This window comes from Ictidomys tridecemlineatus, chromosome 10 (genome assembly GCF_052094955.1).
Source record: "Ictidomys tridecemlineatus isolate mIctTri1 chromosome 10, mIctTri1.hap1, whole genome shotgun sequence".
Classification (NCBI taxonomy): Eukaryota; Metazoa; Chordata; class Mammalia; order Rodentia; family Sciuridae; genus Ictidomys; species Ictidomys tridecemlineatus.
This window is the reverse complement of record NC_135486.1, coordinates 30,550,141-30,564,936: the sequence shown is the minus strand read 5'-3', so window position 1 is coordinate 30,564,936 and position 14,796 is coordinate 30,550,141. Positions and strand designations below refer to the sequence as shown.

The 14,796-nt window shown below is 53.6% G+C and overlaps 1 protein-coding gene across 2 annotated transcripts; it reads left to right on the top strand.

The window, feature by feature from the left end:
• The first annotated feature begins 1,879 nt into the window (after positions 1-1,879).
• On the top strand, positions 1,880-14,104 carry Ptpn7 (protein tyrosine phosphatase non-receptor type 7). Of its 2 annotated transcripts, none has more exons than XM_040277465.2 (10): positions 1,880-1,968; positions 3,819-4,000; positions 4,451-4,634; positions 4,900-4,984; positions 6,375-6,451; positions 7,816-7,953; positions 8,309-8,419; positions 9,115-9,272; positions 11,424-11,537; positions 12,386-14,104. In XM_040277465.2, exons 2-10 carry the CDS (start codon positions 3,876-3,878, stop codon positions 12,477-12,479), a joined length of 1,086 nt encoding a protein of 361 aa, XP_040133399.1. In that variant the 5' UTR covers positions 1,880-1,968; positions 3,819-3,875; the 3' UTR covers positions 12,480-14,104. The 2 variants fall into 2 exon arrangements, with proteins under 2 accessions (XP_040133399.1, XP_005330399.1); XM_005330342.5 differs by lacking the exon at positions 1,880-1,968 and adding an exon at positions 2,251-2,800.
• The last annotated feature ends 692 nt before the right edge of the window (positions 14,105-14,796 follow it).

The window sequence follows — 14,796 nt, the reverse complement described above, 5'->3', positions numbered from 1 at the left end:
ATCAGGAGTGACTGGAGGAGACAGACTGGAGAGCCAAGTGGTAACTGTGTGTGCAGCCAGACAGACCACAAGTCTCAGATGGGAAGAGACACGTGTCCTCGCCCTGCATCAGCCCCTCCCCAGCCTGGCCCGAGAGCCTGGCCAGTTCCTCCCTGTCCTCTCTGGCTGCTATGAGCGACTCCCTGCAGAGCCTCCCCTGAGCTGCCTTCTCCCTGGAGGATGTAAGGCTGGTGAGGGGCAAGGCGTAGCCTCCATGGCCTCCCCCACGCAGCTCTCCCCCACCCAGTGTGGCTCCCTGGCCCACTTCCCTCACCAGCTTCTCTTGCTTCTGCTGACTCCTGAGCTCTCCTGTGAACAAAAGCACTTCACAGGTCTCACTTCATCTGCCCACATGGGGTTATTATCCCTATTATCATCCCCCTGGGGAGGGAGGAAGCTGAGGAGGAGTCGGAGACACAGGGAGCCTTAGTAACTTGCCCAAGGTCACACAGCACTGGGCCATAGTTTACTCATGACATGCAGGTCTTCCAGCTCCCAGCTATTAGTATACATATTCTCCAGAGCAGAAGGTAGCTGGAAACTCAATCCCAACCCAGGAGAACAAATAAGAAGTTTCAGTGATGAAATTTGGAAAGCCACCCGGGAGAGCTCCACCCCAGGCATGGGAAGGTCTGCAGTGAAGACAGAGTCACTTCAGGAGCCTCAAGATGGGGCAAAGCTCACACTGGGGAGGGGGGTGCAGAAGGTGGACTAGGCTCCAAGGTCAGGCTGGGAGGGGCTGGGGAAGCATCTTGTCCATCAGAGGCTTGTGGTTGGGTCTCGAGCCACATGCTCCATGGATGTCCAGGTGTTTCTAAGTAAAGAGGGAGACAGGGAGTGGGTAGGAGGCCAGAAGTGATTCTGCCCTCCACCTCCCAAAGGAAACTGGGAGAGCCCGGGGGTCTTGCTCAATGTCCACAATTACACCCACCCCTAGTATCAACCCCCTTCCTCATCTCCAGGCTCCTGGCTTCCTTGAAACACTTGGACCTCTGCCGGCCCTAGCCTCTGAGGGGTCAGGGGTGTGCTCAGAGCCAACAGGGCTCAGGCATGGAAACCCGGGGGCACTGGGCAAGTGGAGGGGAGACTTGGCCCACTTCCTCCTCCCCCACCCCTGTGGTATCCTAGCTTCCTGTTCTTGATCATAATCAACAGTCGGCCCAAAGTGGGGGCCCTCTTTCCAATCCCCTCCTGCCCCCTCCTTTACTCCAGGGCCCACACCACTGTCCAGCAGAAACACTGACCCACATGGGGAGGTCAAGGCAGAGGCCAGATCATTGCCCACAGCGACCTAGGGATTCCCAGGCTCCTGCTCCTGCCACCTCACGCTGACCCTGCAGCCAAATACTTCCCAGCTCCACCTAGCCCCCTTCCTTGGGCGACCCCCCCACCTCATTCTTAGAGGAACACCAACTACAGGGAAGATGGACCCAGGATCAGTTAGCCAAGGAGAGGCTCAGGAAAGAGTCTTCACCTCCCAAGGGCAAAGGAAGGTAGCAGGAGGCCTCCTGAGCCCAGAGGGTCACTCTTGTTCTTCACCTCAAACGTTCTCCTGCGAGGGTCAGCTGAAGCCCCCTGCCGCCCCCTGTGTGCCCTCCCCTGTGCCATGGTACATCATGTCTTCTTTGCTGTCACCGTTTGACAGCTGAATCAGAGAAGTGGGAGGAAGAGAGGGAATGCGGAGGGAGCGTGCTGGGGCCAGGAAGGATGTTGGGAATGTTACAAGGTCTAAGGAGACGCAGCAGCATGAACCGCGGGGCGGCTGGGCTGCAGGCCGCCAGGGGCCGACCAGAGGAGCCAGGCAGGGGCGGAGGGCCCTGGCATCTTGGACTTGGGGGCTGCTCCCCAAGCCCCAGGCACGCAGGTGCCCCAGTCGTGAAGAGGACATGGGAGTCCCCTGGCAGGAGGGCCAGAGCCTGTCGACAATTCGTAAGTCTTCTGAGAGGATGTCAGGTTCTGGGAGGAGGCCCAGAGGGGGCAGGGGACCTGGGGGAAGCCCCAGACTCTCCGCCAGCTCAGCTCTACTGTCCACTCCCCGGGTGGCTGGCCTCTGTGCAGGCCAAGGGAGCGGAGAGCTGTGCAGGGCTCGGAGCCTGAGGAAGCCCTCTCTGGCCCGGCCAGGGGCCCTCCTTTCCCACAGGCAGCAAGGACGCCTGCCCCCTGCTTCCCACCCCAGGTCTGCACCACATCTGCTCTAGGAAGCTGCAGCCTGTTCTTGCCATGAGGTTCCAAGGCAAGAAACAGCAAGGGCTTCCAGGGAGAGGGCCCCTGGGCAGAGGCACAGGAGTGGAAATAAGTCTCTGGCATGGTCAGGTGGACCAGGAGTCCCCTGGGGTTCTTTGTGAGATGGCATGGAGCAGGGGCCAGCTGAGCTCTGCCCAGAGCGCAGACAGAAATGGGACGTGACAAGGACCCACAGGAGCAGTGTGGCAGGAGGGAAGAGGGTTTAGGAGCCAGAGGGATCTGGTGCTCAAGGAAGGCCCAGCCCCTCACCTGTTCCTGGGAACCGGACCTTGGCCCCTGGCAAAGGGGCCAAGACATCGCACGAAGCCTCTAGGGGCACAGGCAGGAGGCACCGACCCCTGGTGGCAGCTGCACAGGCGCGGGAGGGCGGCACGAGCAAGCCGGGGTGTGCGTGGGTGGAAGCGAGGAGGGGCCGAGGGAGGAAACTGGCTTCCTGAATCCTTCTCAGTCCTCAAAGACAGACCGACAGACAGATAGACAGCTGGCAAGAGGCAGCCTGGGGAACACAGCTGCTTCAGTAAGTACCTGAAGCAGGGAGCAGGAGTCCTGTGCCCCAGGGTGGGGACAGCCCGGGGAAGGGGGTGTGTGGGAGGGCGAGTGGGCCCTCGGTGCCGGCCGGGGAGTGGGTGTCCAGACACCTGATGTCCCTGAAGCCAGGAGGGCAGGGAGGCCACAGGGAGCGCAGAGAACTGAGTGAAAGGGCCCCTCCTGCTGCAGGAGAAGCCCTCTCCACCACCCGCACCTGCAAGGGCCCAGCTGTCCCCTCACCTCCATCCCCGTGGGCTTAGCAACTTAGACCCTGCTGTCTCAGCACCTGAGACCCTGGCTCTGGGAGATGGGGACGGCCCTCCAGCAGAGGTGGCTTCATCACCTCCATGCCCCCCGCTCATGCCCCTAGCTGTCGCCTCACCATGCACTGTCGCTCAAGGGCTTGGTGAGGCCATTTCCTGTGACGGTTACAGAGGCGGGAGATGGGGGAAGGGCAGGAGGAGGAAGGAAACACCCCCAGGCTAACCTCCCTGGACGGGGACCCCAGAAGCCAGAAATTATCTTGGGAGTGGACCTATCAGCGGTTTGGAGAGGACCATGTGCGGGGCCAGCAGCCCGGTGGGTCTGGGTCTCCGACGGTCTCCAACACTGCCAGAGGCGTGCGCTTTCTCACTCAGGAGCAGCCCCACTGGTTAGAGTCAGGGGTGGCTTCGGAGAGCTTTGTCCCTTCCTTCTGTGTGGTTCCCACCATTGGCCTTTCTCCCTGGCCTCCTCTCACCGGGACCCCAGCTTAGAGCCCTGTGCGCTTTGGTCTCCCTCCTTCTTCTCCCTCTGGATTCTCTCCTATCTTCATCCAGGACTCCACCCTTTATCTTTTCCTTACTCCAACCTCAGTCAGCCTGTGGCCTGTGGCCTGTGCCCTGGATCCCACCAAAGAGATCCTGTCCTCGGGGTGAAAATGAGGCCACCTCTTGAGGAACAGGGCTGGGGAGCCTCCTTCTGGCCAGACAGGCTGAGGCCAGCAGCTGCAGGGCCTTGTCTTCCAGGCAGACGTCATGGCCATGGCCGAGTGAGCCTCCCTGGGGCCAGTGCCCCACCCCAGCATGGTCCAGGCCCGTGGGGGGCGCTCCAGAGCACTGCGGCCGACCTCATCTTTAGGGGCAGCCAAGATGACCCAACCTCCACCTGCCAAAGCACCAGCCAAGAAGCATGTGCGGCTACAGGAGAGGTGAGATCTTCCCTGCAGATCTTCGTTTGCCCCTCCAGTTCTGATAGTTGAGTCCAGAGACCCTCTACTTTGGACTCCAATCTGGAAAGAAAACCCGATCGTACTAATTTGCATATCCTTTGCATGTTCTTTGTGTTTCTGGGGCACAGAGTTTCATGTCAACCCTGAGCCTGCACCCTAAATCCTGGATTTGGCTGGCTGTCCCTGGGGAGAGGTTGCGTGTAGGTGTGAGCCTGGGGGCCAGGTTGAGAAGGAGAAGAGGTAGCAGCGGGGAAGAGCAGTTGTTTCCATGTTCCCTTATCTGGCTGACAAAGGGACAAAAGCATGCAGCAGGGCCCTGAACCCTCGAATGCACTAGGCCTCTGGAGCACTGACGAGGAGCCGCCTCCTCAAATGTACCCTATACCATAATAACTGTAACGTAAGCGGTTTTTATTGGGTGCTCGTTAGGCGGGGCTCCAATGTGGCTCTGATGCTGGATGTGCGCTCCCTGGGCACCGTGGAGCCCATCTGCTCGGTGAACACACCCCGGGAGGTCACCCTACACTTTCTGCGCACAGCTGGACACCCGCTGACCTGCTGGGCCCTGCAGCACCAGCCACCCAGCCCCAAGCAACTGGAGGAGGAATTCTTGGTAAGAACTTGGGGGTCCCTTCTGCATCAGTCTGTCCTCTGCTTTAGAGGTGGTCAGCTGGCCTCAGTCCATCATGGACACCCTGGACACTCTTTGCACCCTGGGGGCTCAGGAAAGGAGGTTGCCCCCATGTCTCCTCTTTTACTTTCCACTCTAGCCTGCTAAGAAGGGATGGCCAGGGTCCAGCACTAGGAGGAAAGGGAGGAAGGGGAGAAAAGCATGCTGGGAAAGGGAGCAGCTGTTCACTCATTTCTTCCCCTGCCAGAAGATCCCTTCAAACTTCGTCAATCCTGAAGACCTGGATATCCCTGGTCATGCCTCCAAGGACCGGTACAAGACCATCTTGCCAAGTAAGAGCGGCAGTGGGGATGGAGGGAGGTGGGCACTCTGCCCAGGACTGGCAAGCTTCAGAAGGCAAGATGCACAGCCTGGGTGAAGGAAGGACAAGAGAACTTGGGACATCTTCTTTCCCTGATGAGGGAAAGAAGGGGCAATAATCACAGCAGCAGCAGCAGCGATGATGAAGTTTGCAAATGCCTACTTGCGGGCCAGGTACTGCCCTCCACCCTTTTGGTTCATTCATTTCTCCCAGCGTCCCTGTGAAGCTGGCATGATGGTATTAGTATGCCCATTTTGCAAATGAGGAAACCGAGGGACAGAGGATTGCATAGCTTGCCCAAGGTCACACAGCACCCTGTACCAAAACTTCCTCATCTTCCTCCCATGTAGGGAGGCTTCCCAGCAGCAGAGGCTTCTGGGAGGACGCCCCAAGACATAGAGGGCTTTGAGAAACACACATGGAGCAGGACAGAGAGATTGCTGGGCAGGTTGGGATGGGGGCCACTGGGCTGACAAGCCAGGGCTAGCACCTGCCGCTCTGCAGAGGCCTCGGAGCCTCTCCCCGGAGAGCAGCCCCATCAGGCTGCCCCCTGCAGTGACTCCACACTGGAGTTACCTCCTGCTGGTACTCCCTTCCTCCTCCTGCGCCTCTGCCAGCTGAGATGGGTTCAGAGGCTGGGAGTGCTCCGCCAAGTGGAGAGGGGGTAAGTTTAGTCCTTTCCTAATTCTGACCAGCCCTGCAGCCACCAGAGAGGGGACAGTCCCCTTGCCTGAGATTTCCCTGGCCTCTGGGCCTCCTCTGTTCATAGCCAGGCTAGCTCTGGAGGGGAGTATCCCCTCACCTTTCCTCACAGACCTGCTTCTTTATCCTGGTTTGGATTTGATTTGGAGAAATCCCGTCCCCTAGAGGAGAAACCACAGGATCTAGTAGCTGAATGAAATCTGAGTCCGAGTCGCACTTAACCACCAAGTCATCTTGGGCAAGTCACTCCTCTGGACCCCATATCCATCACTGGAAAGACACTCCTTCTCTTCAGCACTTCTTTTTCCAATTTTACTTGTATTTTCCTGTTCTGCACCCTCACTGATCTCCAGAGTAGATCGTTACAAGAACTTCCTGTGTGATCTTTGCAGGCTCCGTGCCCTTTCCTCTCTAGTCTATCCCACACAGTACCACTCAGTTAGCCTTCCCAAGTTATGGCTGGAAATTGATATCAATCTCCTGCTCAAAATTATTCTGTGGCTGCCTATTATCTACATATAAAATAATCCAGTGGGCATTGGGCTACTTGCTATATACAAAGGACTGTGACAGTCACAAGTCTTTTCTCTGAGTCAGTTAGAGTCTGTATTAGTTGGTCACCTTTTGACCTCTGACCACCACTGATTTTTACTTCCTAGATCCTCAGAGCCGTGTCTGTCTCGGTCGGGTGCAGAGCCAGGAGGATGGAGATTACATCAACGCCAACTACATCCGAGTGAGTAGCCAGGCTGCAGTACGGGGGCAACGGGAGTGTGATGGGATTGTGTTTGAAGATGTCAGATGGTATCTCCCAGCTGTGGCTGGTAGGTCAGGGGCGTTGATGTCCCTGCCTGCTCTGACTCATTGCTGTCGTAGCCCTGCCAGGCTGGATGGACACTAAACAGACCCAAAGTCACCAACCTAGAAAACATGCTAAAATTTTTCTGAAAAGAAGAGATGCCAAATTTCCTTAAACCACCTTATCACCCTGTGTATGTCAAGTCTCTAAACCTGCAGGAAAATGAGCATTGCTGAACCTAGCCATTAGCTTCTTAAAGGCTAATGACTCCTGAGATCTTCGTGGGAGAGACCAATACAAATAGTAACACCCCCCGCCCCCCACCACCAACGGCCCAGGCTCCCCCCAGATCTTCATGGGAAAGCCCAATGCAAATACGGAAGAACCCCCACTCCTGTGCTTTTCCCAAACATCCCTTCCTTTGTGGAAATGGTTGGATTAATGTCCAGCTAATAGGAACCTAAAAGCAAGGTGGGCTCTCTACCCCAACTTCTCACCTCTGTCCACCCTAAGAAGAAATAAAAGCAGCTCCCTCTAGTGGCCAACATGGATATGACAGCAGTTGAGGCTGCAGGCAGAATAGCTGTTGTCAGGAAAGCAGTGTGGATCCAAGGTCTTCCACTAGTCAGGCAAAACTAGCAGAACAGTGGGCTGGATTTCACCATCATCTTGAGGAACAGGAAACTGAGGATCCTGAAGGGGACAGAGACAGGCCTGGGAGAGGGTGCTGCATTTCACTGCTAAATATATAAGAGTGATATATAAAAGTGAAACATTAATTCACAATCAATGAACAATTTTGGTATTTTGTGCTAGAAGAAAGCAGCAAGGGAGGAAGGGAACAATCTTTTATATAGCACCCATTATATGCCAGACTCTCAGTATATTGTATCAACTTTAATCCACACTACGTTCCTGCAAGACAGATATCAGTATGCCCAGTTTACAGATAGGAAGCTGGGACTTACAGAAGCTAGGTAACTTGCTTATAATAGCATAACTAGGAAACATCAGAACAGGGATTTGAACTCACATGTTCCTCACTCCAGAACCCATGTCCTGGGCTGAGGATGTGGCTCAGTGGTAGAGCACTTGTCTAGCCTGTACCAGGCCCTGGGTTCAATTAAAAAACAACATCATCAACAAAAAGACCTTGTCCTTTCCACCCTGTGGCTTCTGAGAGTGTGTGTGCTTGCACACATGCGTGTGTTCACTGGCTTCAGCCTGATCCAGCACCTGCAGAGCCTGGGCTTTCCCTGGCACTCGGATCTCACTGCCTCCCTGTGCTCCCACCTCCCCAGGGCTACGATGGGCAGGAGAAGGTCTATATCGCGACCCAGGGTCCCATGCCCAACACCGTGTCAGACTTCTGGGAGATGGTGTGGCAAGAAGAAGTGTGCCTTATTGTCATGCTCACTCAGCTCCGAGAGGGCAAGGAGGTAGGCGGCAGAGCCACAGTCCTTGGTGAACCCCCAAAAGGACTACATCCTGCCCCAACACACTCACACACCCCCATGCAGGCACTTGGCACCACAGGCTCCCTGGGAGCTGAGAACACTGACAGGCAACCCTGGCTCTTGTCTGAGCCATTCTCCAGGTAGTGGGATCTTGGCCAAAATATGAGATGGGACTACTTGGCCTGCGGGGTCAAACTCAGGAGAGCCAAGTCCCAGTTGCTGACCTCCCCAGAGGAGATGGGATATGCAGGGTGATACCAGCCCCCTCAGAGCTTCCCCAATCCCTGCTGCAGCTGATAGACACCCCCCTTCTGACTCCCAGCTCCCTCCCTTCTAGAAATGTGTTCACTACTGGCCCACAAAAGAGGAAACCTATGGACCCTTCCAGATAAGCATCCAGGATACCAAAGAGTGCCCAGAATACACTGTGCGGCAGCTCACCATCCAGGTACCACCCCAGGGACCAGGGAAGTTGGACCACCCCCAGCATCTCTGGGCCTCAGGCCCAACCTTCTCTGGGAGCCAAGCTTACTCATCCAAACCTTGAGCCCACATCTGAAAGAGGCGTTTGATCCACAGAAGAGAGACTTGGGCACTGACCTCAGGGAGCCTCTAGTCTAAGAGCTCAGAGGGAACAAATCATATAGGAATGGACAGGAAGCCACTCCACCCCTGCTGAGTGGTCCAGCAAGGAGAGGAAGGATCCAGAGTGCGCTGAAGGAATGAGAGGAGGTTGGAAGAGATGTGTAACAGTCCACGTGAAAGTGCTTTAGAAAGGTTTTCTGTGATTGCATAGTGTTTTGCGTTTTTCAAAACATTTCTGTGTTGATTCATTATTTTCCAAGCAGCCCAGGAAATAAACCAATATATCACCGTTCCCACTTTCTAGGCAAAGAAAACGGGGTTATGTGCTAGTCAGAGGCAGAGTCAAAATTTGAACTTGGGTCTTTCCCTGTCCCAGGACGATGCTCCTTCACTGGAGTTTGGCGGGGCGGGATGATGAGCCGGAAGAGTTAGCTCTGTCCGCTCTGAGCTGAAGACTCCCCCACAGGGTTATTGTAGCCCCTGCCCTCCTCTAATGCCACAGAAGGTGGGCAGTGCCCCTCACCCGGCCCCCATCCTTATGCCTTGTCTCTATCCCAGCACCAGGAGGAACGCCGGTCAGTTAAACACATCCTCTTCTCAGCCTGGCCTGACCACCAGACGCCGGAATCAGCCGGGCCTCTGCTGCGCCTGGTGGCTGAGGTGGAGGACAGCCCAGAGACAGCTGCCAACACTGGGCCCATCGTGGTCCACTGCAGGTGGGGGACCGCTGCTTCCACCGTGGCCTGGATCCCATGCTCCCCTCCCTCCCACTGGGTCTGGGAAGGGGTCGGAGCAGAACAGCATCAGGCAAGCCTAGTTCTTACTTGGACAGGAATCTGTGTCACTCAGCAAGTGTTCTGCTCTTACTATCTCCTTCCCGCAGAACCCAGACATCTCTGCGTACCCAGGCACAATGCAGAGAGGCGTCAGAATATCGGGAAGCTCCTAGTTGGCTATTAAAAGGAAACATGTACAATCCCTGCTGTTAGGGGATCATTCAACATGTGTTTATCGAAAACCTCTTATTGTCAGGCACAATGTTAGACTCTAAGAAGGCAACAGTAACCGAAATATTTTATTTTGAAGCATGGTCTCCTAAGGGTCTTCCCTGACAGTTTTAGGGCCTGGTGGGAATGATGGCAGATTGAACAACTAAATTCAACATCATGCTGTGAGAGCTGTGATGGGCAGCGCAGAGTCAGGTTGCCTAACTCAGACTTTAACCAGAGGTTTTCCAAGAGGAAGGACAGCTAAGCTACTCTAGGACCTGTAAGGGAATTGATCAAGTGAGAAGGGACAGGAGAAGCATTCCAAGCAGACGGAACAACACATGCAAAGGCAGAGAGAAAAAATTTAAAACTTGGTCCATTACTGGCTGCAGGGTGGGAGGGTGAGAGGGTGGGCCATTACGTGTGGGAATAATGATGGGAGATGATTCCAGAAGGCAAGTGAAGGCCACGTGAAGAGCAGCCTTAGAGGGCTGACTAAGACACTTGGGTTTATTTTATTGTTTATTTATTTAGGTGCCAAGGTTAGAACCCAAGACCTTGGATTTGCCATTTTATTTCTTTGAGGCTTTTTGGTTCTGTTTGTTTGGGTACTGGGGATTGAATCCTAAGGCCTCCCACATGCTGGCCAGTGCTCTGCCACCAAGCTACATCACCAGGTCTTTCTATTTTATTTTGAAGCATGGTCTCCTAAGGGTCTTGCTAAGCTGCCCAGACTGGCCTCACATTTGTGATCCTCCTGCCTCAGCCTCTCAAACTTGCTGAGGTTCCAGGCATGCACCACCCCACCTGGCTCAGATTTGCTATTTTAAAAGGATGCTTTGGCTACAGAACGAAAGTAGGAGTGGGTGGGGGATGACACAGGGGACAGACAAAGCAAGGAGACCACTGGGGAGTGGACATCCGAAATAAAACAACATCCAGGTAAAAAAGTGTAAATTAGAGGGGACTCCTGGGCTCACCCACAGGTGACCCCTGGATAGAGGTGCTGGGTGTCATTAATGGTTTCTATCAGGGGTCATGCAAGAGTTGTTTAAGAAGGAAGGAGAGAGTTTTGAAATAAAGGGCAAGATAGCGCACAGCAGAGAGGAGAGGACTGTGGATGGAATGAAGGGAGGCATAGAGGGAGCAGGCCTGGGCAGCCGTGGAGGCTGAGTATAAACTGGAGGAAGTCATGGTCAGATAAGGAGGGCCTGAGGGGGCAGCCAGCCCACAGTGGGGCGCCGTCAGTTGGAAACTGTTGTAGATTGTTACTCAGAAAAGAGATCATTGCAATGTCCACAGGAACCGGAAGGTGACCTGGACTAGGCCTGGAGTGAGGCTAAGGAGCAGTGCAGGCTCAGGGCTGGGGTATGGTTCAGTGGTAGAACGCGTGCTTAGCATGCAGGAGACGCTGGGTTCACCTCCCCCAATGCAAAGAGAGGCAAACTCCTCCAGGGGTGCTGGAAGCTGAGGTACAGCGTTCCATCCTCAGAATCCTGCCCCACAAATACAGCACCTTCAGGTCACGTTTTTTTTGTTGATTTTTTTTTCTTTTTTTTTTTTTTTTTGGTACCAGGGATTGAACCTAGGGACGCTCAACGACTGAGCCACATCCCCAGCCCTTTTTAATGTTTTATTTAGAGACAGGATCGCACTGAGTTGCTTAGGGCCTTGCTAAGTTGCTGAGGCTGGCTTTGAACTTGCAATCCTCCTGCCTCAGCCTCCAGAGCCACTGGGAATATAGGCATGTGCCACCACACCCAGCAGGTCCCATTTTTGTCCACAGATTTGGGGCCCAGCTCCCACATTTCCTGTTCACCTTACTCCCTTGCTTCTTCCCTCCTGTGACCTCCCCGTCTTCTCTCTGGTTGTATCCAGTGCAGGGATTGGCCGGACAGGCTGCTTCATAGCCACCCGAATTGGCTGCCAACAGCTGAAGGCCCGAGGGGAAGTGGACATCCTGGGCATTGTGTGCCAACTGCGGCTAGACAGGTGGGTGCATGATAAACAAGACTAGTCATGCTGATGAGTGGCCGGGGCCCTTGGGCATCAGCACCACTAGACACATCACCATCAAGTACTCTTTCAAGAAAGGAAAGGATCCCTTTGGCTTAAGAGCTGTTTATTTTGCAGCTAACATCCAGGAATGAATCTCTATTTGGAATTTTAGCTTGGGGCCTGGAATTAAATATGCCACCCTATGGACTTCCCAGGACCCTTCAATTTCTCGTGCATTCCCCGGCTTCTTCCAAATGCCTATTTGGGAAAGCTTGAAAAAAAAAAAGATACAGTTGATTCTAGATATGAGGTGGCCATGGGCAAGTCCCGATGCTCACTGGATTTAGAGATTGAGGAGCAGTGTCCAAATTCCCACTTGCATCTTACTGAGCTGTCTCTAAATTTCTCTGGGCCCATTCCTTCATCCTCAGAGTTGCTATTGAAAGGAATGGGTTAATTTATATGAAAGTATTTTGGAAAGTGGGAACTACTATACAAATGTACAGAATTACTATTTTTACTTTTAGGATTATTAGAAAGGAAAACTTGTGGCTCAGGGATATTCCTGACCCAACCTGAGGAAATCAGAAGTTCGGTTTTGCTCAGGAGCTAAATGGATCAGAGAAGACCAAGTGTCAATATAGGGTACTTCCCCCTTAGTACCCAGCCTCCCTCTCTTGAGGGGAAGCTTGAGGGGCCTCAAGGAGGAATAGAAAGTAGTAAAATGAACACAGGGGAGGGAGAAGGACAGGACTTTCCCAGTAAGACCAGGGAGATGTTTGACCCCGGCCATTCACAGGCTCCTTGCCCTTCCTTCGATCATGGTCTGTTTCTTCTTGCAGAGGAGGAATGATCCAGACTGCGGAGCAATACCAGTTCCTGCACCACACTTTGGCCCTATATGCAGCCCAGCTGCCCCAGGAACCCAGCCCCTGACCCCTGCCACCCTCCACCAGCCCAGGTGCCAACCGCCCTTCAGGCCTGGGTTTGGGGAAGTGAGCTGTGGGATCTGGGGTACCCCCTGCATGAGAGTGGGAAGGGATGCCCCATTAGTGAGCACTTAGGATCCCAGGAAGCTGAATCAGCAAGAATGAGAGGCCAGGCTTCAGGTGCCCCCACTGGCCACTCCTCTGCCTCCCCAAGTGGCCCCAGATGGGTAATAGAGGAGCCTTCAAATCTCTGACCTTAAAGATAGGAGCTGGCACAGATGAGACACAAGCCCAGGTGGGTTGTTCTTCCCGAAAATGCTCTTTGTGAGCATTCAATCTTCTCATCTATGTCATGGACATAAAGTGCTCTGCTGTCATAAGGGAAGCAATCAGAGAAGTTCCCAGCTGCTGTTCCAGTGGTCTCTCCTTTTCCTGGGGCTGGCAAGAGGGTGATTCCAAGATAATCCTCCACCCAGGCCCTGCCTAAGTGCTGGCCAGATGAAGAGCTGGGAAAAGTCTGGTTCTGACCTCAGTCAGATTCTCAGCATCCTGGCAGGCTCCCTGCTCCACCCTACGCATCAGCGAGTGCGGGATGACCCCCCTCGAAGGTAAACAAAGACCCAGGTGACCCCTGTTTCCATGCATGTATCCTGAGAGGAGGCTACAGCGGTGACTAGGCATGTCAGTTGAAACCTCTGAAAGAGGCAATATGTGGGGACAAATCAGAGGTCAAGAAGATTGTCCCTGCCTACATAACTGCCCGCCACTTACCCATCTACTTTCTGTGGAGCCCCAACACTCTCTGCTTTGCTCTATGACCTCAGAAGATACCCTGGGTGCCCAGGAAGCACCAAAGAAAGAGGAGACAGGAGGAGACAAAGAACTCCATCTGATTCAAAAACCCCCACCCCCACCATATCCTCCATGCCCGGCATTTGCAGAGTACATCTGGAGAGCTTGGCTGTTTCCAGAACATTCTGAGTTTCAAGCACCCCGTACAGACAGATGGGCTCACACTGAATTGCAACCCCTCACATCTACCCCAGAGAACTAATCACCATTCATCTCAACATGATTTCCAGGGCAACCCAGATTTATCTCAGGGCTCAACTACAAAATCTCAGGAAGGTACCCAAACCCTGAGCCCTTCTTGACTCTGAGGATGATGGTAGTAAAGCACCATTCCTCTTGGCCCTCAACCCCGGAGGGTGGCTGACACCGTTCTCTGTGAAAACCCCAAGGAGCTGGTCCCAGAAAGCAGCTGGGCTCCCCTCTCATGACGTCTCTTTTAAAGGACATGCAGTGCTGCTGTTGAGGTTCATTTTCTTCATGCTTCTGCTTGGCCTTATGGAGAAGTCCCTCCATCCTTCATAGGCCTGGAGTGGGCTCACCAATACCTCCACCTTCCAGAGCCCTATGGGAGGCACCACCATCTGTGCCACCCAAGCAAGGTGGAGGGCTCTCAAGTGCCTGATCCTGCCCTGAGCTCAGACCCAGTCTGGAGGAAAGCAATGGCATAGCCCCCAAGGGCACCCTCCTGCACTGTGAGTCTAACCTTGCTCCAGAGCTCAGAGGGTACCAGCTCTGGAGAAGTAACCAAGTGGAAAAAATAAAGACTTGTTGGATGACTGACTGATTCCTTCTTTCCATCTTCTCAAGCCTCTGGGGCTCTTCATAGCAATACAGTTTAATCCACAGACCAGTTACAGGCTGCAGCAGTCTTTACCCCTGGGATGTTCATTTTTCTAGCCCTTCCAAGGATAGGGAAAAAAAGTGCAACTGTAAGTTAATTTAGGAAATGAGATCCAGGTATGCTATCTTAGGCTGCTATAGCAAAATAGCTCAAACTGGGTGGTCTATAAACAACAGAAATGGGGCTGAGGGACTGGAGTTGTGGCTCAACGGTAGAGTGCTTGCCTAGCATGTGCGAGGCACTGGGTTCGATCCTCAGCACTGCATAAAAAGAAATAAATAAAATAAAGTTATTGTGCCAACTACAATTAAAAAAAATTAAAAGAAAGAAAGAAAGAAAGAAACTGGGGCTGAAGATGTATCTCAGTGGTAGGTTGCTTGCTAGCACATACAAGGCCTTATAGTCAATCCCCAGCACCCACACAAGCACACACACAAACACAAATTGGAGAAATTTGTTTCTCACTGTTGTGAATAATAGGAAGTCCAAGATCAATGTGCTTATAGATTCAGTTTTTGGTTAGGACCCACATTCTGGCTCATAAGCAGAGCCTTCTGTTCCCTTGCCTGGTGGAAGGGGCATAGGCTCAGAGCTAGACTGCACGTGTTCATTCTCTCTCTCTCTCTCTCTC

What these genes read in the sequence shown, in the direction of transcription:
- Ptpn7 (XM_040277465.2), top strand. Translation starts at nt 3,876, where the DNA reads ATGGTCCAGGCCCGTGGGGGGCGCTCCAGAGCACTGCGGCCGACCTCA. An exon ending in GTACAAGACCATCTTGCCAA is followed by an intron (nt 4,985 to 6,374) that starts GTAAGAGCGGCA and finishes TTTACTTCCTAG; the next exon opens with ATCCTCAGAGCCGTGTCTGT. An exon ending in TGCGGCAGCTCACCATCCAG is followed by an intron (nt 8,420 to 9,114) that starts GTACCACCCCAG and finishes TCTCTATCCCAG; the next exon opens with CACCAGGAGGAACGCCGGTC.